Source organism: Rattus norvegicus, chromosome 10 (assembly GCF_021556685.1).
Source record: "Rattus norvegicus strain SHRSP/BbbUtx chromosome 10, alternate assembly SHRSP_T2T, whole genome shotgun sequence".
In the NCBI taxonomy this organism is placed as follows: Eukaryota; Metazoa; Chordata; class Mammalia; order Rodentia; family Muridae; genus Rattus; species Rattus norvegicus.
Genome location: NC_141543.1, coordinates 40,339,974 through 40,363,972, shown reverse-complemented (window position 1 = coordinate 40,363,972; position 23,999 = coordinate 40,339,974). Strand labels below are relative to the sequence as shown.

At 42.6% G+C, this 23,999-nt stretch overlaps 1 protein-coding gene and 1 long non-coding RNA gene across 6 annotated transcripts in view; both read right to left on the bottom strand.

Annotated features, from left to right (window-relative positions):
* Positions 1-23,999, bottom strand: part of Rnf130 (ring finger protein 130) — a 113,571-nt gene that overhangs the window by 12,028 nt on the left and 77,544 nt on the right. For 2 of the 5 annotated variants that reach the window (XR_015630998.1, XM_087574225.1), the window contains exons 6-8: positions 21,253-21,349; positions 19,093-19,297; positions 10,423-10,627 (exon numbers count right to left, since the gene is read on the bottom strand). Coding sequence is in view for 3 of the 5 variants with exons in the window: in XM_087574225.1 (XP_087430351.1) it covers positions 10,623-10,627; positions 19,093-19,297; positions 21,253-21,349 (307 nt within the window). In the remaining 2 variants the exon portion in view is untranslated. 5 annotated transcript variants of the gene reach the window in all.
* Positions 22,421-23,569, bottom strand: LOC148002846 (uncharacterized). The gene is made up of 2 exons (XR_015631565.1): positions 23,488-23,569; positions 22,421-22,644 (listed from the first exon to the last, which is right to left on the bottom strand). It is a non-coding gene; the product is annotated as an uncharacterized LOC148002846 (long non-coding RNA).

Here is a 23,999-nt window from a genome sequence, read left to right as displayed (position 1 = left end):
TTTGAAGTGGATTAAGGTTGAAGTTCCATTTTATATACAGTGTCTTACTGTCACGGCTGACAAATGCTTCAGCAGCTTAGAGAACGGCAGCTCACAACCCGGTACCTCCAGCTGCAGGAGACCGGGTGCCCTCTTTTGTCCTCTTTGGGACCTGCATGCACACGGTGCAGGGGCACAGATGCAAGCGAACTACACATACACATAAAATTAAAAAAATATCGTATTTTAAAAACCAGACCAAATTCAAAGATACTTACTGACTGTACAAAGTGGCCCTCTTAGCATCAGGTCCCAGACAGAAAGTGAGTTACATGTTTTCTGACAACTGAATCTTGGTTTCCAGTTCAACCTGTATAATCTAACAGTACTAAGTAGTACAGCACGTTTCAAAGTGCTAAGTCTGAACGCTTTCTGTTCTGCAGGAAGAGCTAAAGCCATCAGAAGCTCGGATGAGTCAATGTTTTCCGTTAGGATCAGCTGAGACCATTTGACCTGCCCACCTCCCTGGCTGGTCAGGATGGGGCTCAGTGGTAGAGCGCCAGATTATTATGCTAAAGCTCTGCGTTCAAACTTTAGCACTTAGTAAGAGTAGAAACTTGGGGCTGGAGAGATGGCTCAATGGTTAAGAGCACTGACTGCTCTTCCAGAGGTCCTGAGTTCAAATCCCAGCAACCACATGGTGGCTTACAACCATCTGTGATGGGATTTAATGCCCTCTTCTGGTGTGTCTGAAGACAGCAACAGTGTACACATAATAAATAAATGAATACATCTAAAAAAATAAGAATAGAAACTAAGAATGTCCACAATTCGTTCACTAACCTGTATCTGTTAACTAGCTTCACTGAAAGCACACACACACACACACACACACACACACACACACACACACACACATTTGGTATGAGGCTGCTTTTGTCAAGGAAGTAAAGAGTGTCCGTGAACCCTTTCTTGGTTTTGCTGCTGTTGTTATTGGCTACATGATATTATTAGGAAATGTGTGAATCTCTGAATTCCCACAGACGGCACACCCCTGGCCTCGGAAGCCGAATGCTACTGTAAGTTCCAGTGCCCTGCGAGTCCTCTTGGGGCTCTCTAGCATGATCGCCTCTCCCTTCTCCTTGGGGAGGACCACGTCCAGACTCTTCCTTGTATCTTACAGGGATACCCTGCTAGCCCTGGCCATCTTTATACTGAGTGAATCTTTAGTGATGGATATTTATTTCAGGAATCTTTTCTCAACATAGTATATTCTGATAATTTTCTAATTGTGGTGTGGATCAACTTATCTATCACTTGGTGTGTCCTTTTTTACATTTTTATTCATTTATTTTTTTGAGACAGGCTCTTTCCACATAGCCCTGACTGTCCTGGAACTTTACTGTGTAGACCAGATTGGCCTCAAACTTACAGAGATCTGTCTGCCTTTGCTTCCTGAATGTGTATACTAAAGCCATTCACTACCATGTCCGTCTTGGTTTGTGTGTGTGTGTGTGTGTGTGTGTGTGTGTGTGTGTGTGCGTGTTTTAAAAAAAAGATTCATATTTATGAGTACACTGTAGCTGTCTTCAGACACACTAGAAGAGGGTATTAAATCTCATCACAGATGGTTGTGAGCCACCATGTGGTTGCTGGGAATTGAACTCAGTACCTCTGGAAGAGCAGTCAGTGCTTTTAACCATTGAACCATCTCTCCAGCACTCAATTTGTGCCTTGTTTAAAAAAAAAAGTCACAATTAATTCTTTGCTTCTTTGCCAAAAGCCAAAGTTTTGAAGATACTCAATTTTACTTTCCAGAAGCTTCATTTTTTATTTAGCCTTTCATATTTAGGCCCAAATTTTCAAGTATGGCAGGACTTTTGATTCTTTTTTCACCTGTGCAGACATGGTACCGTCCTTCGCCATCGCCTCTTTCTGCAAAGTGTCCCTAGATGCAGTGTTTGAGAGTTAACTCTGTGATGCTCCTAGTCTGTCCTTGAGTTAGCACTGCATGGGCTTAACTGTTCTTGGTTTATGCAGTCTCTGTAAGTCTTCTGCCTATCTGCCCCTACGGTCTTGCTATTCTTGCCCTTTTCATTTCCACATAAATTCTAGAATTTAGCAAATTTTAAAAATTATGCCTTTTCACACTTGCCTCCTAGAATATTACAGAATCTTCAGGGGATCTGTAGATTAATATGAGATAATACTGAGTTTATCCATCCTCCAACTTGTGAAATTCCTTTTATGAGATCACCTCAAATGTCTTAGCAGTGCATGGTAGCGCTCTGTATAGAAGCCCCACATCTCTTTCAGAGTTTTTCCTTCACAGGCTGTCTACTTGATACTCTTGTAAGCAGTATCATTTTGAAAATTTAATTTTAATTGCTTATTGTTGGTGTTTTGTTTTTGTTTTTGTTGTTTTTTTTAAAAGACAGGATCTTGCTGACTGGGTCCAGAGCTGCCGGGTCAGATGGCCCTCCCCCCTCAGCCTGTGTAGCTGGTTCATGCCACTGGGCCTGGCTTGATACCGCAATGTGTGACTGATTCTGCTAAATTTGCTTATTCATTTTAAGAGCTGGTTTGTAGGCTCCAAGGATTTTCTAAGTTGTCTGTGGACAGTGGTAGTTTTAGTTCTTACTTTTTACTTATACCTTTCATTTCTTTTTCTTGCCTTGTTGTAGTAGCTAACACTGCTGATGGTGTGGTAGATTTCATAGTCAGTATGCTTCTTTCCACGCTTGTGGTCAAGATCTGGCATCAGTGATAGACGTTGTCTGAGTAAGTTGCCATATGCTATGTAAGCTCAGGGAAAAACTGGCTCTGGAGGTGGGGCTGCCACACACCCCGCCCCCTTGTCCAGCACAAAGAATAAGACTCAGTTACAGTTTATCCCGGGATTCAAGAGCGCCAGACGTGGGAAGAACTGACTGAAAGTCTCATGGAGGAGAGGACACTTTGCCTGGGACCATCTTCATTGGTTGGACACTCAGATGGACTCTTTGGTGCCTAGGTTTTCCAGTCAGCCTGTTGGACAGTAGAAGTGTCAGATCTAACACTCTACTGTCTTTCTGATGTACACTGCTTGTTTCTTTCCCTCAGTCTTCCTGTATATCCTATACACTCTTTTGGAATGGAAGTCATGGGTTTGTGGTTCATTCTCTTTATGAAACAGCATGGAATTCTAGCAATTTTTTTTCTCCTATAATTATTAAGATAAAAACACAACCTTCCACTCCCCTCCCCCTGCTCGTCAATTAGTTCAAACATACTCATTTTCAAAGAAACAAACCCAAAGATGGCCAGGGCCAGGTCTGTAGTACATGGCTGTAATCACAGCACTTGGGAGGCTGAGACAGGGATGTCCTAAATTCAAAGCAAGCCAGGAATATCAACAGAACCTGTCTCAGAAGAAACACAGACATACACACTTAGACACACATGCAGTTACACACACACACACATACCAACAAACTCGTTTTTTTAAAAATTAATTTATTTTATATATGTGAGTACCCTGTAGCTGTCTTCAGACACACCAGAAGAGGATGCCAAGATCCCATTACAGATGGTTGTGAGCCACCATGTGGTTGCTGGGATTTGAACTCAGGACCTCCGGAAGAGCAGCCAGTGCTCTTAACCACTGAGCCATCTCTCCAGCCCACCAATAAACTCTTAGGTTTTCCTACTTACATGCTATCAAGATTCTTTCCCCTAGTATTTTGTTTAAAACCCCTGTATCTTTGGAGCTGGGACTCCAAGCTAGAACTTTAGTTCTAGGGGATCCAATGGCTTCTTCTGTCCACTTGGGCACCAGGTATGCAGGCAAAGCACCCATATATATGCAGAGAGAACAAAACCAAAACCAAAATATTCACATCTATATTTGCAAAATAACCTACCTCTCCTTTCTTTCCCTTTCAACTGTAGTTAATTAGTACCGATGATATGTGGATCACAGAAAGGAAGTTTCTACCTTTTCTACTCTTCCTTAAGTGTCACAAAGAATTCTCCAGTAGAAGCCCCTAGATTAATGATTCTCAACCTGGGGTTCGTGACCTCTTTGAGGGGTCAAATGAGCCTTTCACAGAGGTTGCCTACCACCATTGGGAAACACAGATATTTACGTTACAGTTCATAACAGTAGCATAGTTAGTTACGAAGTAGCAAGTTTATGTAAGGTTGAAGAACTGCAGTAAAGTTTTGCATTAGGAAGGTTGAGAACCACCACTCTGGATCTTAGGGTGTTGAGGAATGATTTTAACTTATAGGTTTAATGCATTACTTAGATGTTGGTGAATTTAATTTCCTATTTCTCATAGCAATTTTGAATTGGGAGACATTTTATCAACATTTAATCTTCAGCATTTACTGACAAAATTCTAGTATTTTTATCATTACTTTAAAATTTTTTATTTTGTACTAATGTGTTTGGGTCTGTATGTGTGTATGCCACATTGAGTGCAGATGCCCAAAGAGGCGAGAGATGGCACTGACTTCCTGAAGTTGGAGTTACAGGCAGTTGTGAGGCACCTGACATGGTTACTGGGAACTGAACTTAGGTCCTCTGGATGAACAGGAAGTGCTTTTAGCTGCTGCTCCAGCCCCCATGGCTACTTTTAAAATTTTGAGACAAAAAGTACTAGCAGCATTTGGTATCTTCATCGTTTAGAAACATTAGTACATCTTGAGCACTTTCACATATGTTATTGTGAAGGGCGTCTCTAGGGCTTTTCAACCTGCAAGCCTGAAATGCTAAAGCCACCAAACAGCTCTCCATTCCCCTCCCCAGGACTGATCTCACTGTTCTCTCTCCGGTGTTTCTTTGTAGTTCCTAATGTGCGCACTCTCTAGTCATATGTTTTCATTCTTAGTATTGGGTATTGGTGCCTCCTTGATCAGGAAATGGCATTAATTTCATTATCTTTTTAAAGGAATGCCTTTGTGCTTGATTTGTTCATTTTTCTCCATTCCTGACAGTTCATTGAGTTCAGTTTGCTGTTCTTGAGAGAAATGCCTAGAGCACTGGCTTCTAGCCTCTCTAAACTCAGGGTCATAGATTTCTAACATAAAAAGGGGCATCATACAGGTTTTAAGACATTTTTAGTATTTTAATCATCACTTAAAATTACACACTATTACCCTTTCTATTCTCTATTTTCTCCTGAATTTCTATTTGTAATTATTTTCCTTATGTGTAAGGATATTCTGTTTTTGATGAGGTCTCAACTATGTAGCCAAGGATCCTCCTACCTCAGCTTCCCAAACGCTGGTTCCCTACTCCACTTTGCCTAACTCAGCCTAAGTCATAACTATTTCTACACTAGAAAGTCTAGTGACCTAGTAACGATCACTTCTGAGACCATCAAAAACTTAATTGCATTTCAACAGCTTTCCAGGGTCTTTAGATGAAGTGGATCCAAGGTTGTTATCCTGTCTTTTTATGAAACAAAAACAAAAAACAAACAAACAAACAAACAGACAAAAAAACTACCACAAAGTGAAGGCAGCGGTGCCCAGCGGTATCCAATAAGCCCACTAAATAACTCGGATTTGATAAAATTTAAGAATTAGTTTGGAAAGGCTGGAGAGTATAATCAGTTGATAAGTGCTGAACTAGCATGCACGAAGCCCTGGGTTTGAGCACCATCCCTGGGAGAAAGAGGACAAGAAGTTTAGGACTTCAAGCTCACCCTTCTCTACCTGTCAAAGTTGAGGCTAACTTGGACTACTGGAGGCCTTGTCTTAAAACAACAAAAACAGCCCTCAAACTCTTCACTGTGGGAACCTGTGTTCTAAAATTTAACAGTGGCTTACAAATCTATTGTCTTGAATATTATTTTAAAAAACTAAATAAACAATGTTCAAAATCTGCTCTGATTCTCACATTAAAAAGGCTTGGATACTGGTACAGGCCCTATTTCCAGGTCAGGTGATGGTTCATGATCATAGGTGAAGGCTGTTTTGTCACTGTGTCTTAGGCTTCATGGTTACTGCATGGGTGGAAAGCAGCACCGCTAGGATTTCCACAGAAACCTTTCCTCATATAAAGCAGTGGGAGGTGAGAGTGAGCCTTCTAAGCACTGGCTATGCATTCTCCCTGAAAGAGGGCCCTCTTGTTCTTCCGTGGTGAACAGCTCAGCCTACCCACTGTTCAGTTTGTGAACAGGAAGGAAGGAAATGAAGATGAGCTGTAAGACCTCAGTGGCCAGAGTCTTTCCTGGGCTGAATATGCCTGACAAGTCTTTCCCCTTTTCAATACCAGGAAAGACTTTGCAGGATCAGCTCTTTTTTTTTTTTTTAAATAAAGATAGGAAATGCAGAAACTACTAAGCCAGGCACCTTCACTAACACAAATTTTCAAATCTTCCAAGCCCTATATGCTGCTACGGTAACCTTTACTCATTGGTGAGGAGACTGAGGCTAGATGAAGCTCAGTGAGTCAGGCAAGGGTCTCATGCTTGTCTGCTACACATTCTAATGCAGACCGAGTCAACATAAAACAGACAGGTCAGCTTTAGGCCCAGGTGAAACTCTCAGGACAGACGGTGAAGATTCCGTTTACTTTGTCCAAAGCTTAAGCCTGCCTGGACACGAGCCTAATGCCACAGGCTTCTGTTGCTTGTCCTTATTTCCAAATGAAAGAGGGTCCCAGACCAAAGCTGAGCTGCAGCACTTGCAAGAGTAAGTAGAGGGAGGGAGTAGACAATGGCAGGTTCAGTGTTTGAGTTGTCTGGTGCTGTTAAATTCAATTCTTAAACTCTGGATAAGGAATTTACTATAGCAAACCCAAACAACTGGTAAGGAAGTACGTTAAGGACACTTTGGAATCTTTTCTCTGCTATTTAAAAAGCCTAAAGCTAGAACTTTGCTGGCCAAAAGGAAACAGGCTTGCTTCTCCAGGCTTCGTGGCTGCAGCTGCCTTACCAAGACACACTTACCAACTCTGGGTCCACTGGTGCCAGGGCTTCCCTGACACAAAGTATTCTTTTTTTTTTTTGGTTCTTTTTTTTGGAGCTGGGGACCGAACCCAGGGCCTTGCGCTTCCTAGGCAAGCGCTCTACCACTGAGCTAAATCCCCAACCCCGACACAAAGTATTCTTACAAACATTCATTTTTTTGTAAAAAAAAAAACAAAAAACAAAAAAAGACTAAAGTAAAAACGTATGCTTTACCTATTACAAAAACTTCCCCAAGGATTTAGAGCTGAAATACCTGACTTAGCCTAAATATGCTCACATTCTAAGGTTTAAAATACTAAGTGAACAAAAGCATTCGATTTTATATATTAACTAAATCATATCATGCATATCATGTCGACAAAAAGTAAACAATTTCATTCTGATGCTAATTCTGTACGGTGCCCAATGTACAACACACACACACACACGCACACACACCCACTCCACTACTTTCTTGGTTACTGAGATCGTGGTTAGAACATGAAAACCTGATGTCACTTAAATATCAAAGATACAAAATACCACATTCTTAGCTCAGTTACTGATGACCTGCATTTCCAGTCTCAACCTATACATTTATTCCTTTTTATCTTTTAGTTCTTGCAAATTTAACAGTACTTATTTTTAGAGATGCAGTATGGGATGCTAAAGACTTAGAATCTGTGCAGAGAGGACATACATCGACCTAGCAGAAGCAGCGACACTGATGTTTGAGCTCATCCATCTTCTGACGACTGTTGTGAAAGAAAACAGCTGATCACAAATGAGAAGAAAGAGCAGAGGCAGAGGCTCTTTGATTTCACTGGGATAAAATGAGGTGGCAGGGACTCTACTTCTAACTCTCCAAAGTGTACTGAGGAAGACAGCAGGTCCACAAACTCTTCTGTTGGAGAACAAGGTCAGCTGACAGCTGTGCCACCAAGAGGGCCCTTGAACCAGCGAAGCTCACTGTGTGGGAACGTAAAGAGCAAACTGTGTGGCTGAAGCATTTCTCCAATTCCATATGCATGACAGAAGAACCCAATGTGCACGGGTAAAACCTAATCGGATCAAAGGGAGAAGCAGAGGATTTCACAACAGTAGGTGAAGAGTCAATGCTCACCTTCTGCAGCAGGCAGAACAGACAGACGAGAAGCATTAACTAACTAGACACAACAGACACCCACACAGCCCTGTGCTTAGTAACAGCAGAATCCTCCCAGGTGCGCACTGAGCGCCCCCTGCCTCAGATGCGATGCTCGAGTAAAGAAGCCTTGGTACATTAAGCAGGGTAAAGGTCACAGGTCCACCTACTCCCACCAACATATCTGGAAGAATTTGAAATGAAACTGGAAATCTGTAACAGATTGGGAAAATCTATAAATATGCAGGGTTTAAAGAATATAACTGCTAAATAATCAGTGTGTCAAAGAAATCGCAGGGGAAAGAAGAAATTCGCAAATAGAAATAAATATGGTTAGGAGAAGTAGAACTTGGAGGGTCTGGCTACAAACTTGTATACTTTAAACAGAAGTGAAACATGCACAATCCTGCCTACGGAGGCCACTGAGAGTGAGGGTTACTGGGCTCGTGAGTTCTAGGTTAGCCTGGTACATACGGACTGTTTCCATACAAAACAACAAACCTAAAATACCAAAAACTCCCTGAAGACTTCAGATCAACAACCTAATTTTTCACTCTAACCGAGGGAAACAAGCCAGGTGTGTGGTGCACATCTGTAGTTGAACATTTGGAGGCAGAGGCAGGTGTGAGTTCAGCCTGGTCACATTTACAGTGCCAGGACGATCAGAGCCACGTGAGAGGGTGAGAGGTCAAGTGGGTGGGCGAGCAAGTGGGCCCCAACCAGTGTAGGAGCACACGACTGTTGTGGGAACACTAGAGAAACTCAAAACTCTCTAGGAGGAAGAGCCTGGACCATGCAGGTTCTCAGCATCTGAATTACATCCGCCCTTGCACTCTTTCCAAACACAGAGGTCAGAACATCAGCGTTCCAATGATGCCAACGTAGGGGAAAAACAGACGAGGAAATGTTAGCCATCGATCTCTTATAAACTGAACTCGTATCAGAAAATCCTAGCTAACTGGGTCCAGCAGCTTAAAATGACTCCATGAGTGAGATTGCTCCTGGACTGTGGGCTGGTTCAGTAGATGGAAAAAGTGTTATTGTTGGGATTTGCATGGGCTGGGGACAGCACTTGGGAGAATTGTAGGTCTGAGGTCATTCTGAACTGCATAGCCAAATCCTGTTTCAGAAAACCAACATCATAGACTACGTTAATATAGGACAAATTGTCACGAGATCACTGCAGTAGTCACAGGGAAAAGTTGACACAATCTAAAAGTCCCGTGGTAGAAACAGCCCATAACCTAGGGATATATTACTTTTTCGAGTTGATGGACAGTAAGTATAAAATCCTATAGCTAACTTTCCACTGATGATGACAAACTGAAATCTCCCTTCTCCCACCAAGATTGCAACACAACATGAAAATCAGTTCACATCCTTTGTGTTCACTGTCCACCCACGGATGAACAAGCAGGAAAGTAACAGACTACCAAAGACACAAAAGACCTCTCTACTCAAATGACATGATCCTGTACATACAAAGTCCTAAAGGACACTAAAGATTAGTTAAATTCAGCAAATCTGCAAAAACGGCTTGCAAAGATAAATCACCTTTCTATCGGAATGAAGAATTGCTACATGATACGACACAGATGTAAAAGGCTGCACACTGTAAGACTATATGCATATGAAGTGCTCAGGAGGGTACAGAGAAACACGGGGTTTTACAGTTCCCAGGGCTGGCATGACTGGGAGGTTCTGTCAGTGGGTGTGAGGTTTCCTTGTGGAGTGATGAACTTTTTTGGAATTAAGAGACCTGTGAAGACCCACAGAAATATGACAGTTCAGAGACCTTAATGTAAAAGGCCAAGAATTGACTACTCTATAGTTTACAAATATTGACCATACTTCAAACATGCAATAGGACAAAATAGCCCAACCTTTTCTTCAATAAGGCAAAAATATTTCATTTGCACATGTTAAAATGGCTCTTGGATAATTCTTTTGTGTTTACTTTTTAAAAATATGTACTATACACACTAAGTGAAAGGAGTATCTTGGTTTGCCAGTCCTAATAACTCATTCCTTCATCCCACAATTTATTGAGCACTTACTACATACAAAGCACACTCCCAGGTGTGTGTGGGAGATACACCTAAACGTTCTCGGTTCTGAAGCTAATGTCCTAGGAACACAGACAAAGGAAGGAGAGGTTACCAGGTGAATAGGCGTCCTTGAAAATAAAAGAGTAAATCAGCTGGGCACTGAGGGGCAGTGCCACACAGGATGTCCCTGCTCTGCCATGCCAGTCAGGCACATAAGGAGTCCATGGTAAAGACCATCAGCCATACTGTCCCTACCCTCTTATGGAGTCATGTATCAAAATCAGCCTCTGAAACACACACTGGCGAAGGATACTTAGCAACACGGTACTTTTATTTTATTATTTATTTATTTTAATACAAAGCTTTGGCATTAGCAATTTTATGAAAAAATAAAATGTACTAAAAATAAACGCTTGTGTGGCATGATTGGTAAATGATGCACAAAAATAGGTTCTTTTTTCCTTCAAGGCAATCAGTCAGAAAGCAGTGTTTTCCTTCTTCAAAACCATTCTACCCTATGGAATAAAAGGGAAAACAGAGGTCATTAATTAGTTAAAGGGAGGTTGTCAACATTCTAAAACAACAGATGTGATCCTAACTGCAGGATGGCCTGGGACTGTCCCCAGTCCCTAGTATTTGTCAGAGACCAGTAGTTTCTCACTAGTAGTTAAGCAGCTTGTTCTTTCAAAGTGTTTTGATATTCCCAGAGTGAATACAGGGAGAAGATGGGCTAACAGTGCCCGTTTTTCACACAGGGATAGTGCTATCCACGTTGGGTTTGTGGCTGCCTTGGTTGAGCATGCTCCTCTTATCACCCTGGACTACTATGGCTTATTTGGAAGAGCTAAAGAGCAGACTGCAGGGATATGTGGCGCTGTTTCAGACTTGCTCAGATTTTGGTGCATGGCATATGACCTTAGAGCCTCTATTAACAGGAGCTGAAAAGTGCCTGCAGTCCTCTGGAAGTTCCCTGGTGCCCCAGGACCCTGTTTGTCCTTTGCAGCCCCTGACACTATCTAGCTTCCTGGCCCTTTGTACTTGACTTATTCCCTAAGCAAGGCCTCCCTGCCACCATATCTGGCTCATTTGTACTGTCCCAAATCTGAGCTTTCCCCTGTGCTGAGGATCCATGCTTCAAACCATTAGACCTGTGGCTGTCATACAACTCTGCAGGGCCTCTTCATTTCTTCTCCACTGTGATCCCACTTTATCTTTCAGCCTCCATATGTACCTTCAAATTTACAGCCACCATGGAAAGCCTTAAGACACTCCCAAGCACTACCACCTCCAGTGGAAGCATCAGACCACACACTCCTGAACCTGCTTTGCCTCCCCTCACTTTGCTCCTCCCTCCAGCGAGGCTCCTCTGCAAAGGCAGCAGCACTCTTGGGTGTGCCCCAAAGTGCACAGTGCCCCCTCCCTAGCTCCTTTCTGCTTCTTTCTTTACTTCTAACTCTGCAGAAAGGGCCAGGTCTCTAAGCTCACCCCTGATCCCATGAGGCTGGTGCCTAGCGTGCACTGGGATGTGGGATTGAAATGAGCAAGGGAGCTAGCCAACGCTTTCTGGATAAGGCTCTGATGTGAACAATGGTCACTTGTCATAAGTGCCCCTGCTCATCTGTCGTAGGCCCCACGGAGGGTACCACATCTTCCTTGTAGTAATCTCAGAAAAACTGGGCCTTATGATACAGGAGGGCTTTTCAGGAACACCTCAACATTAGGTAGGCGCTCTGGGAAAAAGGAAAATGGCTACTGCCAAAGACCAACAGAACTAATGCTTTCTTCGTACTCTTCTTCTGAACCATCTTCTCAGAAACTACACTTTCTTCTCTGGTCACAACTGCATCCCTCACTGTTCTTTGGAGCAGTCAGGGCCAAGTAGTGTAAAGAAAGGAGCTGGGATCAGAGGCACAGGCCTGAATCCCACTGTCCTCCTCTGTGGTTAAAGCCTCACACTCAGATTGGTTATAGAGAATCAATATGACAAGAAGACTTATTGCCCACACACACCTCAGAAAGTAGCATTAAATCTTTGTGTTCACAAGAAAGGTATTCACGGTAACATAAAAAACACAGATGGATGCTGGTCTGACCAAGAGCATTTGGCTGAAAAAGTAGACATCTAAAATTCTTGACAAGTGTTTCTCAAACTGCTCCTGAGGTCAGTTTAGAGCTTGTATTGACAGGGAAATAAAGCACAAGACAGTTTACATCACAGGATGTGGGAGGCAGTAAAAGCCACCTTTGTGAACTTTTGTTTTTAGTCATGTAAGAGGGAGTACTACTAGGTCGCAAGGTAAAACAGCTTTCACTCTGGGAGACGGCAAAAAAGTTGTCTGGTAACTTTGCTTTTGAAATTCAGTCTTGTAAATGGGAACTAGAAAGCAGCCTGATCCTTGTCACATAGGCTGATCCTGCCCAGCGGCATGTGACTCAAAGGGTGACTGACCTGCCTTAAAGCCCTAGACTGTAGGTTCTGGGTGAAGCGCCAGGCAACAACTGGCAAATCCATTAGCTTACCAGTTGTCCAGCTCTGCCTGATACAAAGTTATCTGCTTCCACTAAATCCATTTCTATGTGGTGTCTCAAGGCTCTAGAACTATAGTGAACACTGCCCTCTTCTTCACTAGCTGTACAGTGTGAAACCTCGGTGCACACAGAGGGGCACACATCCACAGCAACCCTTCTCTTCTCTACCAGTCCTTGAGACCCTGCAAGACATCTAATGCCTCCATTCTCAGGGCCTTCTATACATCAACACTCTGCTCATCTATCAATGTTCTTTTCAAACAGAAGCCTAATGACTTGGCTGTGGTGATACAGTCCACGTCTTGGCTGTAAAGTTATAGAAAAAGGCAAAATGAGAATGTAGATTTAAAAAAAAAATCACAAATGAATTATAAAATTGTTTAAAAAAACCTTTTATCTGGAATAAAATCATTTAGAAATTTCAACAAACCTGTTAGAAAGACATTGGCAGAGTGACAATAAATGGTCTTAAAAAAAAAAAAACCCAAAAAAACCAAGTAGCTTATGCTTGCAAAAACAAACCTCAAGTTACAGAAGCTCACAACGGAGAGTAAAATATTATCCTAAACATAGAACCTAAGGTACTCACCACCAGTATTTTGGTGACTATCTTTTTATGTACCCTCAGGTGTGTACACACATGTGCACATGCACACACACACTCATTCAATTTTTTCTCTAAATGGGATTATGAACACTGTCCTTTAGGATGGTTTGAAGGCAAAGAAGTAACAGTCAAATGAACCATTGCAAATCACCCATCTACAAAGGGTAATGGGAGAAGGGTTGACTAAGACATGGCTATGAAGACCTGTGACTTAGGTTTATGCATGCAACTGAAGCTTATGACCAGGGACTTGGGCTCCTTCAGTGTCCTCTAAAGTATCTGATGTACAGACTAGCATCTGGGAAGACTCTGAGTGAGAGGACTACTGAATTGTCTAGTAATTCTAGACAAGTGCCCAGAGCACCACTATCTACTTATTACTTGTACAGGTTGTTACTTAGAGTTGAATTCTTTAAAATATTTAATTAGATTTATGTGCAGAAGTACGTGTGTGTGTGTGTGTGTGTGTGTGTGTGTGTGTGTGTGTGTGTGTAAAATGGCATGTGTGTGGAGGTGAGAGGACAACTTGCAGAAACCTTCTTTTTGTTTCTTCCATGAGGTAGATTCTGTGAGTGAACTCAAGTCAGGCTTGGCAGCAAGCGCCTTTACCCACTGAATCATCTCACCGGCCCCCTCACTGGTAAAATCTTAAGAACTGGCCTTATATTATTATCTAGCTTGATTGGGAATAAGCAAGACAATTGGCTACAGACCAAACAATGACTTCACTTTAAATGAAAGTGTTTTTGAAATTATGGGCACCCACAGAGTTCCTATGCTCTGTATCTGATTTCATGGATAAAATTAAATTAATTGGCTTTATAAAGGTAAATGGTCGTGTCTTAATTTTTAAATTATATTTATCTATTTTTGTCTGTGTGTCTGTTTGTGTGCATGGTGTGTGTGTGTGTGTGTGTGTGTGTGTGTCTCTCTCTCTGTGTGTGTGTGTGTGTGTCTGTGTCTGATGGTGTTTGTATGTATGTGTGTTGGTCAGAGGAGAACTTGTAGAAGTTGGATTGAACTCAGGTCATCAGGCTTGGCAGCAAGTGGCTTCCCTGCTGAGCCTTCCCACTGGCCCCAGGTGGCCATCTTTTACACAAAACTATAGCAGAATCTCAGTGAAATTTGGTTAACATTTATTGAGCACTTATTACGAATGAGGCACTATACTAAGTCGAGAGCCCTATGATGTAGACTAATCATCTGTTTATTTTGATGATTAAAATAATCTTCAGAAAATTTAAATGCCCGTCTCACAACTGGAGAGGAGGAGCTGAGTGACACCAAATCTACGTGTCTGACTCTAGAGTAAGACACTATGTACTGACGTAGCATCAACAGAGGTAGCTAGCTGCTGACCAACCTAATACATAGGTGAAGAGCAGTCCTCTAAAGGGTGAAGAATGTCAGTGATCCACAACAGCCTCTCAATATGTATGGGGTCATGGGTGCCAGAAGGTATTTCCTGTATTTGTCAACAGATAAGATTAGAGGTAATAGTCAGCGGAAGTCAAAGTTTTTTTGTTTCCTCAGCTGAACAATATTAATTAATCCAAGAGACTGGTTATTGTTGGCAACTTAAAATGCTAGGTCTACTCCCTGACAGAGAGCACACGATGGGCAGCAGCAGCAATGTAGGCTTGAGTGAGTCCTGGCCCAGGGTTGCATCCATCTCTAAGGAGTCTGAATACTCCAGTAAAAGAAAGGACTGAATAGAAAATGGCAACATTTAAAATGAAGGCAAACAAGACCCTCCCAGTATCACACCACTGTGGATGCTACTTCTGGAAATCACTGCATCAGAATGACCAAGATGTTTCCCCTACGACAGCCCTCATACGAACATGCAGCTTCTGCCAACATTCCCAGCTCTGTACATTCCTCGGGGGGGCAGGGCCATCTCACCATTAAGAAGCCTGACTGATGTTCTTCCTCATGGAGGTCAAATTTGACTTTCTGTATCCTGTCATGGCCTCTGTCTGCCCTTTAAGAGACTGTCTGTTCTGATGCTTCTACTCCCAACTGTGTTCTGAGAGCTGTGGACTTCCTTCCCATTTCTTTCCTGTCCTTGATCACAGGCAAAGGTTTCAGTGTTCTCCTGGTAAAGTCCTATGAGCACACACCGAGTGGAGTTATTCCTCTCAATGCTGAGGCCACTGACAGCCTTCACATACGAAGACTGTTCTGTTTCCTGGCATCTGCATGACGCCGTGGATCCAGCGTGCACTAAAGAGAGCCTCCAGAGCTTTGCTCGTGTATGCTGGTCTTACTGAACAATGTGAACTCCCATTCTGTGTGACTAAAATAGATTCTCATGAAATAAATTATTTTGCTAATTTTGATCCCATTGGGATCAGCATGAAACAGGTGGGAAGCTAAGTCTCACCACCTTTATAAAAACTACATGTTTTCTTGGGATCATCTGGCACATGCAATCCAAAAAACGATTTGTTACTTACTCATTAGCATTCAAGCTAGCTGTGGCTCTGATGATCATGTAGCAGAGTGTGAGAGCACTGAGGAGGCCAAAACTGGCAATAATAAACCATTCTTCTGTTGACAAAGGAAAGGGAGGAAATCACTCTGGGGAGAAGGTTTAAGTCAAATCGATGTCAACACTTCCCTCAAATACGAAGCAGACGTCAACGGAGGTGTAAGCCAAGGCTGGCTCAAGGAAGTCAAGCAGGAGGAAGTTTGCCAGAAAGCTACTAACTAGAGAAGGTTAGTGGAAGTACTGGGAAAAGCTGCAAGGAGAAAGGAAAGCATGGCTCAACCATCTCTTTCAGTGTAGATCCAGAGGTACACGAGGGGTCTGGCCACCAAGAGGCACAGGGAAGTGATGCAGGAGGACTGTACATGGACACATGCCACTGCAAACTTAGAGGACAGAGCAACCATACTTAGAACCATTTCCAAATTTCCTTCTGCTATTTCTGCATGATTCTAATGCTCGGTCTTAGATAAGGGTTAGGAACGAAGAGTGGGTTCTCAGAAGTCTTGTGGGTACACTAAGCAGAAAGCTACCCCTCCAAGACACTCATGTCTCCTTGTTTTCTCTTACTTGGAATTTTCACATTAAAAAGACACATCACAGTTGTGTCAACAAAATAGGTTCACAACTCCTGCTGGGAATGGGAAACAAAGCTGTCTATTTGCCTTTGTAGAGAAGTAGGAAGGCTGGTGATGGAGAAGGTACTTGGCTCATCTGAGAGCTGAAACTCTAGTGTGTACAAGTCAAAATCAATGTCATGCATGCCTGGGGAGGCCGGAGACTAACCTGGGGCCTTAGAACCAATCCAAAATCTTAACTATAAAACATTCCCACAACAAACTAAGTAGAGATAGCTTAACAAAGTAATTCTATAAAGTTCCTCTACATTTGTATCAAGGCACGACAAATGTTCATGTGCAAAACTGTGTCTAAAAGGAGAAGAAATCTTCATTTTAACATTTTAAAATTAAGTATACAAAATAATGGCTTTCATAAGACTTCATATATGTGACATGGGTACTTCTTCAGGAAATATTTTAAATTATGTGTAAGTGCGTCTGTAAGTATGTGCGTATGCATGGATGTGAGCACAGGTGCCCATGGAGTCCAGAAGGTGTGGGAGCGCCCTTGGAGCTGGAGTTACCAATGGTTGTGAGGCACCCATGTGGGTGCTGCAAACCAAACCTGGGTCCCTCTGGAAGAGTATGAACTGCTCCTTACTGTCCCACCTTGGGTATTTGTTAATCTGGGTTTCCTGAATCCTAACTGCGTAAACTGTGTGTGCACATGTGCGCTCTCTCTCTCTCTCTCTCTCTCTCTTTCTTTTTCTTCCTAGAAAAGGCGTAGGGAACTTGTTCTCTAGGCTCCCAGGATGCTGAGTTTGTTCCATGAGCTAATCTTTGCAGGCCTGATTGGTTTATATGATTAAAATTCCCAGTAAGCTCTTTTCATAGGACACTGCAACCACTGCTTCTTGGGTTACAGATTTCTACAGCATTAGATTTAAGCTTTTTATTGACATCAAGATGAACACTCAAGAGTCCTTGTAAAAATCACTGTTTTAACCTATGTATTTTTTTAAAGTTGAGAATAACATATATTGATAGTCTTAAAAAACTCGAGAGATGAATGACTATCGACAGCAAGGAGCTTAACACAATATTCATTTTGTTCTCCTTTTCTGTTTAGCTACAGCTGAGGCTGGTCTTGAACTTCTAACCCTTCTGCCTTTCCTCCTAAGTGCTAGGAGTGCTGGGATTATAAGCATATCCCACTGTGCCTGTTTCTTACTTGCCTTCCTTAAAGGCAGACTCCTCTACACTGGGATTGAACCTCGATCCTCACAGACTGGATCCTAGCACTAAGCTGCCAACCCACTTTCTAATAAACCTTTGATAATGATAAGCAGACTGATATTTAGAAACTTCAATTACATTTGTATTTCTGAAATCTGAACACATAAACCTGTTTGTGTCTCTGTGAGAAACACCACCCAAGCACCACCTGCGTGGTGCCACTCTCCAGTACTGCAGCACCATCTGCTGCTGCCGGGCCACCCTTTGCCCTCCCACTGCTTACTCAGCACAGGGCCTTCCTTGTGCACAGTGGTGCTGGCTGAATAGACTGTACTTGCTCAGGGCAATGCAGGGATTTGGACGGAGAAGAGGTACTCTGGCTCTACATAATCACATGAATTTTCTTTACCAGCATTATGTGTAAATTCTGATAAAGGTGTTTTATTTGGTACGTGAATTATTTTTATCATCAAAAGATTTTATTATCAAGATTTTGAAGACATTTCCACATAAAAATGATGTGTGCTTAATGTAGTAGGTGCTCAATAAATGCCCAGTTAATGAAGGACTTACAAAAGTGCAATTTTAATCATCTTTATCTTCTTTAATACCAGTGAACTCTAGACCATAAAACCTGAATGCCAAGGAGAAAAACCATGAAATGTTGCTAAAACAGACATTGGGAAATGGTAAGAAATGAGCCAAACTATATCAAAGAATAGTTTTACCCCTAAAGGAATGGGCTCTTGGCATTTAGACAAATGGCAATCTCTGGATGGTTTAAACCATGCATTTCAACAAAACAGAGCACAGAAGTCTTAACAGGTAAAGAGCAAGCTAGTCCATAAACTGTTCCCCATGTTTGTTACTGACTCCCAGAGTACACGGAGCCTCATCAACTCCAGGCTTGAAGTCCTGGGCAAGCGCAGTGTAATTAGAAAAGGCAGCACCAGAGTGGCGACGAGAGATGGGTGAAAGGTTGTTAGATGGAAACTGCATGTAAGGATGAAAACAGAGGAAAGAACTTGCTTGTTACAAGATGAATGCCTACAACATCCATACACACGCCACCAGCCCACTCACACTGTACACAGACGGGCACTGCCCTCACTACATTTTTGCTTATTAACAGTTCAACAATTAAGACATTCATAACTATCTCAGAATACTTTCTAGGTTCAAATTCTACATTAGTTTTTCCCTAAGTTGCTGACAGCCCGGGAGATCTTGGGTAGCAGTGCTCAGCATGCAGCACCCCAACACTGCTGCCTGCCAGCCCACACTGCCCTCAGTGCTTCCCTTTAAAGTGACTATGTGTGATGCAATGATGTCAAAACACCAAACAGTCATTAAAGCAAACCTTTAAACAAGTAACCACATAATCACCAGCATACACATTCCTTATTATAAAGTTTGTTATCCCAAACGTGTTTAAATGTACATATTATTCTTTACAAAACTGCTGGACCACGTGGCTGCAACTTTCTCCTTGACAATCATCAGGTGCTCAATACAACAGCAAGGCTCTCTGGTGCCTGGAAAAAGGTCCCCACTTACTTGTTACTGCAATGTTGATTTCACCCGTTCGAGGAGTGAGCTCCCCATCTTGAGGAAGAGGCGATATCCCAGAAGTTCTCAGTGGCTCAAGGCCAAGGGAACTGTCATTGGCAAGGTCACCAAGGGCTGATCTTCGGTTAACTGCCTGGGTTCTGGTGAGCCTTTCCATATCAAACGCTACATTATCAGTACATGGCAGATTTGGCTGCAAAATATTTCCAGATTAAAAATCATTACAAGAACAAGTTCATAAAATCCTGAATGTTCACACCCCCTGCAAAGACTTCGTCATGCTTTCCCCACATCTCATCTATCTTTCCTGTCATTTAAGAAACCTTCTTCAAAGAATGAGCTCATTCCCCCCTTACCGAACTCCCTAAGTGGTACAAAGGAAAACCAAAACCCACAGGTCCAAACTGGCCACTGTAGCTTTGCAAAGAAATGATAGTCATTTGTAGCTACTGTCATGGGCAGAGGGAGGCTAGCATCATGTACAAAGCTGGAAAGCTTGCAGTCTGAAAATATAGTTCATTATCTTACTTAACACTAAATGCTATTTATTGTTGAGGGACAGCAGGTAACAGAATACCTCGTTCACTCTGTAACCTCTCTAAAATGCTCCATTTACTTGGTACCTAGTAAAGAAAAACAAAAAACAAAACAAAACAAAACAAAACTTCTACCTTTAAAAGCAAAGCATGTGACCAAGAGCAGATCAAAATCCAGGCTTGTAAACTGTCAGAAAGGGATCTGCTTCAAAGCCGAGTACCCGGCTCCAGCCAACCGTCTTCCTGTGTGCAGTGAGTGAGGGACGCTAACAGCAGAGGAAGAGGCTGCTCCTGTCTGCAGGAGGCAGCACAGGAAAGGCAGAGCCCAGAAAAATGGCTCACACTAGGGACAGTCATGACCCAGACCCTATGGCTTCTAGGGCAAGAGAATTCTGTTTTAGCGCCTCCCAAAGTTCTATGCTTATAGTAGTGTCATATCCAAAGAACCATGACAGCTATCATTTATTCCAGAAGGCTCCATTAAAAATGGACACAGGAGGGTTAGAGAGAAGGTTCAGTGGTTAAGAGCACTGGCTGTTCTTCCAGGAGTCCTAAGTTCAATTCCCAGCAACCACATGGTGGCTCACAACCATCTGTAATGGGATCCGATGCCCTCTTCTGGGTGTCTGAAGACAGCTACAGTGTGCTCATGTAAATAACATAAATAAAACTAAAAAAAAAAAAATGGACAAAGGACAAGTTAATACTTCTATGTGTTGGCCATGTGAGAGTGTCTGTAAAATTAGTCTCACATGGAGGATGACTTTGCTCTCAGAGAACAGTTAGCAATGTTGAGACACTTAATTTTTTATTATTAAAAATATACCATGGACTATACCTTTATCGGCATTTTGGTCAAAAGCCTTAGCCTTTAATGGCTGAGCTATCTTTATCCCTACATACCTTTCTTTCCCTTTCCTTTTCATTTTTCTTTTTCCCAAGACAGGGTTTCTCTGTGCAGACCTGTCTGTGCTGGAACTCACTCTGTAAACTAGGCTGTTCTTGAACTCACAAAGATTCGCCTGCCTCTGGCTACACGGTGTTAAGATTAAAGGAGTGCACCAGCACCGCCTGGCTTCTACACACCCTTCTTACGGGATGCAAGGAAGTCTTCCACATTCTCACTGTATTGCTCAGGCACCTGTCACACTGACCTCGCGGCAGCACACCTGGCTAACACACCTGTAAGCTGTTCAAGGTTCTCTAGGGACTTCGTTGTCTCCATCTGCTTTCGCTGCTTACAAGTTACTGACACTCAGAGACGTGAAAGGCAAGCTTAAGTGGCAGAATATGACATCACTTCATACTATGCCAAATATGAGAAAAATTACCACTGAACCACAGTTTGCTACGTCCTTTACGTACCCTCAACCAGAAGCACACTTTTCAAAGTAGACTAGTACAGTTACTTATATTCTCTTCTAGTGCTCCCAAAAGGTAGTTTAGAACCTCCAAGTCATCTGAAACGAGGGCACTGTTGCAGCAACAAGGTCTGTGTGAAGAGAGCTAGTGTATTCTAACGAGATCTGGGCATGGCTTGTGTTATGTCAGTTGTATTATATTATATATGGATATGATACTGCATAAAAGTAGGGACAATCAGAGGACATACCACAATTCCTAGGGCTTTCAAAATATTAAGTTTACACATAGGACAGGTACAGTGTTCACTGAGCCAGGGATCCACACAGGATTTGTGGAAAACATGCCTAGAAAAGAACAGAGAATTACATCATAAATTACACAGTGAAGAACTCCTAGGTCAACATTGAAAGATTTAGTGTTTAGTTTTTTTCCTGTTTTAAGGGATTTTTGACACTGAAGAGATAGTGGGGGCATATAAAAACATAATTTACAGACACTCTTCTGTACCCAATCTCGTGTGGTAACAGCACTGAGTAATGAGAGTGAATAGGATGTGTTTCTGTGTTGTGCTGGAAAGCTAACACAGGCCTTATGTACGCTGCAAGTGACGATCTTGCTGAGCTGCCCAGGATGGTCCCAAGCTCAAGTGACCCCACAGTAGCTGGGGCTACGGGTGTAAGCTACTGTTCCCCAGCTTGCCTTCCTATGCCGCTGATTCCAAAATAGGCTTGCGATCTAAAAAAATGTATTCAGAATAAAGACAACCAGACTTTATAAAGAAGCTATATTTTAGGAAAATAGCTCAGGTAGAACTGCACAAAGATATTGTCACAACTGAATTAAGAGTACCCCTGATAAATGTTAGTTTTAGGAAACTCAACCTCATGTTGAACATTGGTAGAAGTCCCAGGGCAGTTAGAACTGTTTTGATGTGGTGAACTGTATTTAAGAATAAGACCATCAGCTGCAGTTCTCGGCTGAGATGCTAACGGGCTAAGGACTGGGGGGTGGGAGGTGGACGACATACTCTCCTACTCAGGAGAGCAGAAAGTCACATCCTCCTGATCTCTGTCATCCACCCAGGGAGGGTCTGTATTCTGTGACGAGGAACGTTTTCACATGGGCTCCCCTGCACAAGAACTCGAGGAAGCTGCCACCCATCATAGGGCACCTGAAGTGCTAGGCTGACGCGAAGGGACCATCAACAGATACAGTTTTGGAACATGTTGTAATCTGAGTTTAGAATAAAAGACAATTTGACAGATAGCAAATAGGGCCATCAGATCTTTAAAACCTTAGTTCTTAATTTATAATTTAATGCTTTGTTACTGTTTATAACCTAACTGTTCCTTTGACCTTTGATTTTTTCTTATGTTGAATGTTTAGTTATTCTCTTTTAGATTTTGACTTAGAAGTAAAAGTGCCCCGTCCCATGTTCCCTTTTGTAAGGGAAGGTAATAAAGACTACATGGCTGTCTGTAGACTCGGTTAGCTAACTCAGAACCTGTAAGTAGTACTTCTTTTCAAAACAAATGTTCCTTTTCTATGCAGCCTCACCTGCGCCCCAGATAACTCTGCATCCCATAACTCAGAGCCAATCTTTTCAGCTCTCTACTACTCTAGCTTCTGTGTATCTCACCTTCTTTTTTTTTTTTTTTTTTTTTTTTTTTTTTTTTTTTTTTTTTTTTTTTTATTAACTTGAGTATTTCTTATATACATTTCGAGTGTTATTCCCTTTCCCGGTTTCCGGGCAAACATCCCCCTCCCCCCTCCCCTTCCTTATGGGTGTTCCCCTCCCAACCCTCCCCCCATTGCCGCCCTCCCCCCATAGACTAGTTCACTGTGGGTTCAGTCTTAGCAGGACCCACGGCTTCCCCTTCCACTGGTGCTCTTACTAGGATATTCATTGCTACCTATGGGGTCAGAGTCCAGGGTCAGTCCATGTATAGTCTTTAGGTAGTGGCTTAGTCCCTGGAGGCTCTGGTTGCTTGGCATTGTTGTACTTTTGGGGTCTCGAGCCCCTTCAAGCTCTTCCAGTTCTTTCTCTGATTCCTTCAATAGGGGACCTATTCTCAGTTCAGTGGTTTGCTGCTGGCATTCGCCTCTATATTTGCTGTATTCTGGCTGTGTCTCTCAGGAGCGATCTACATCCGGCTCCTGTCGGTCTGCACTTCTTTGCTTCATCCATCTTGTCTAATTGGGTGGCTGTATATGTATGGGCCACATGTGGGGCAGGCTCTGAATGGGTGTTCCTTCAGTCTCTGTTTTAATCTTTGCCTCTCCCTTCCCTGCCAAGGGTATTCTTTTTCCTCATTTAAAGAAGGAGTGAAGCATTCACATTTTGATCATCCGTCTTGAGTTTCCTTTGTTCAAGGGATCTAGGGTAATTCAAGCATTTGGGCTAATAGCCACTTATCAATGAGTGCATACCATGTATGTCTTTCTGTGATTGGGTTAGCTCACTCAGGATGATGTATCTCACCTTCTGTCTCTAACTCCCACAGCTTTTCCAGGCCCTGCGGGGAGGCTGTGATTGGAAATATTGTATGAGAGATGAAGAAATAAATTTAAAAGAAAAAGAAAATAAAAACAACACTCCTTACCCAAAAACCAAGCCCTTGCTCTGTAGGCAGTGGCCTTGGACACTCCTGCTCCCCGCTGAGCAGACGCTGGCAGCTGCCCTTCCTCACCTATTGTCTCCACGTCAGTCATCTCCGCAGCTACTGTTCACCATACCATACCTGCTATGCCCTTCATCTTCTTCCTGGGCAACGCTTCGCTACTAAGCTTCTGGAGCCTTGGCCCACCTCCTCTTAGCTGTCTCCCCTGAAGGACTATATGAAGGACTATGAGTAGGGAAGGCAGGTTTGATCGCCTTACAAGGCTGTCTGAAGTACAAGAAAAACTGTCTGTGAAATACCCTGACAAGTTCTAAGAGAGGAAAGATGAAAGCTTTTCTAAACTGGCAAAATGACCTCAATGATCACACAGTAT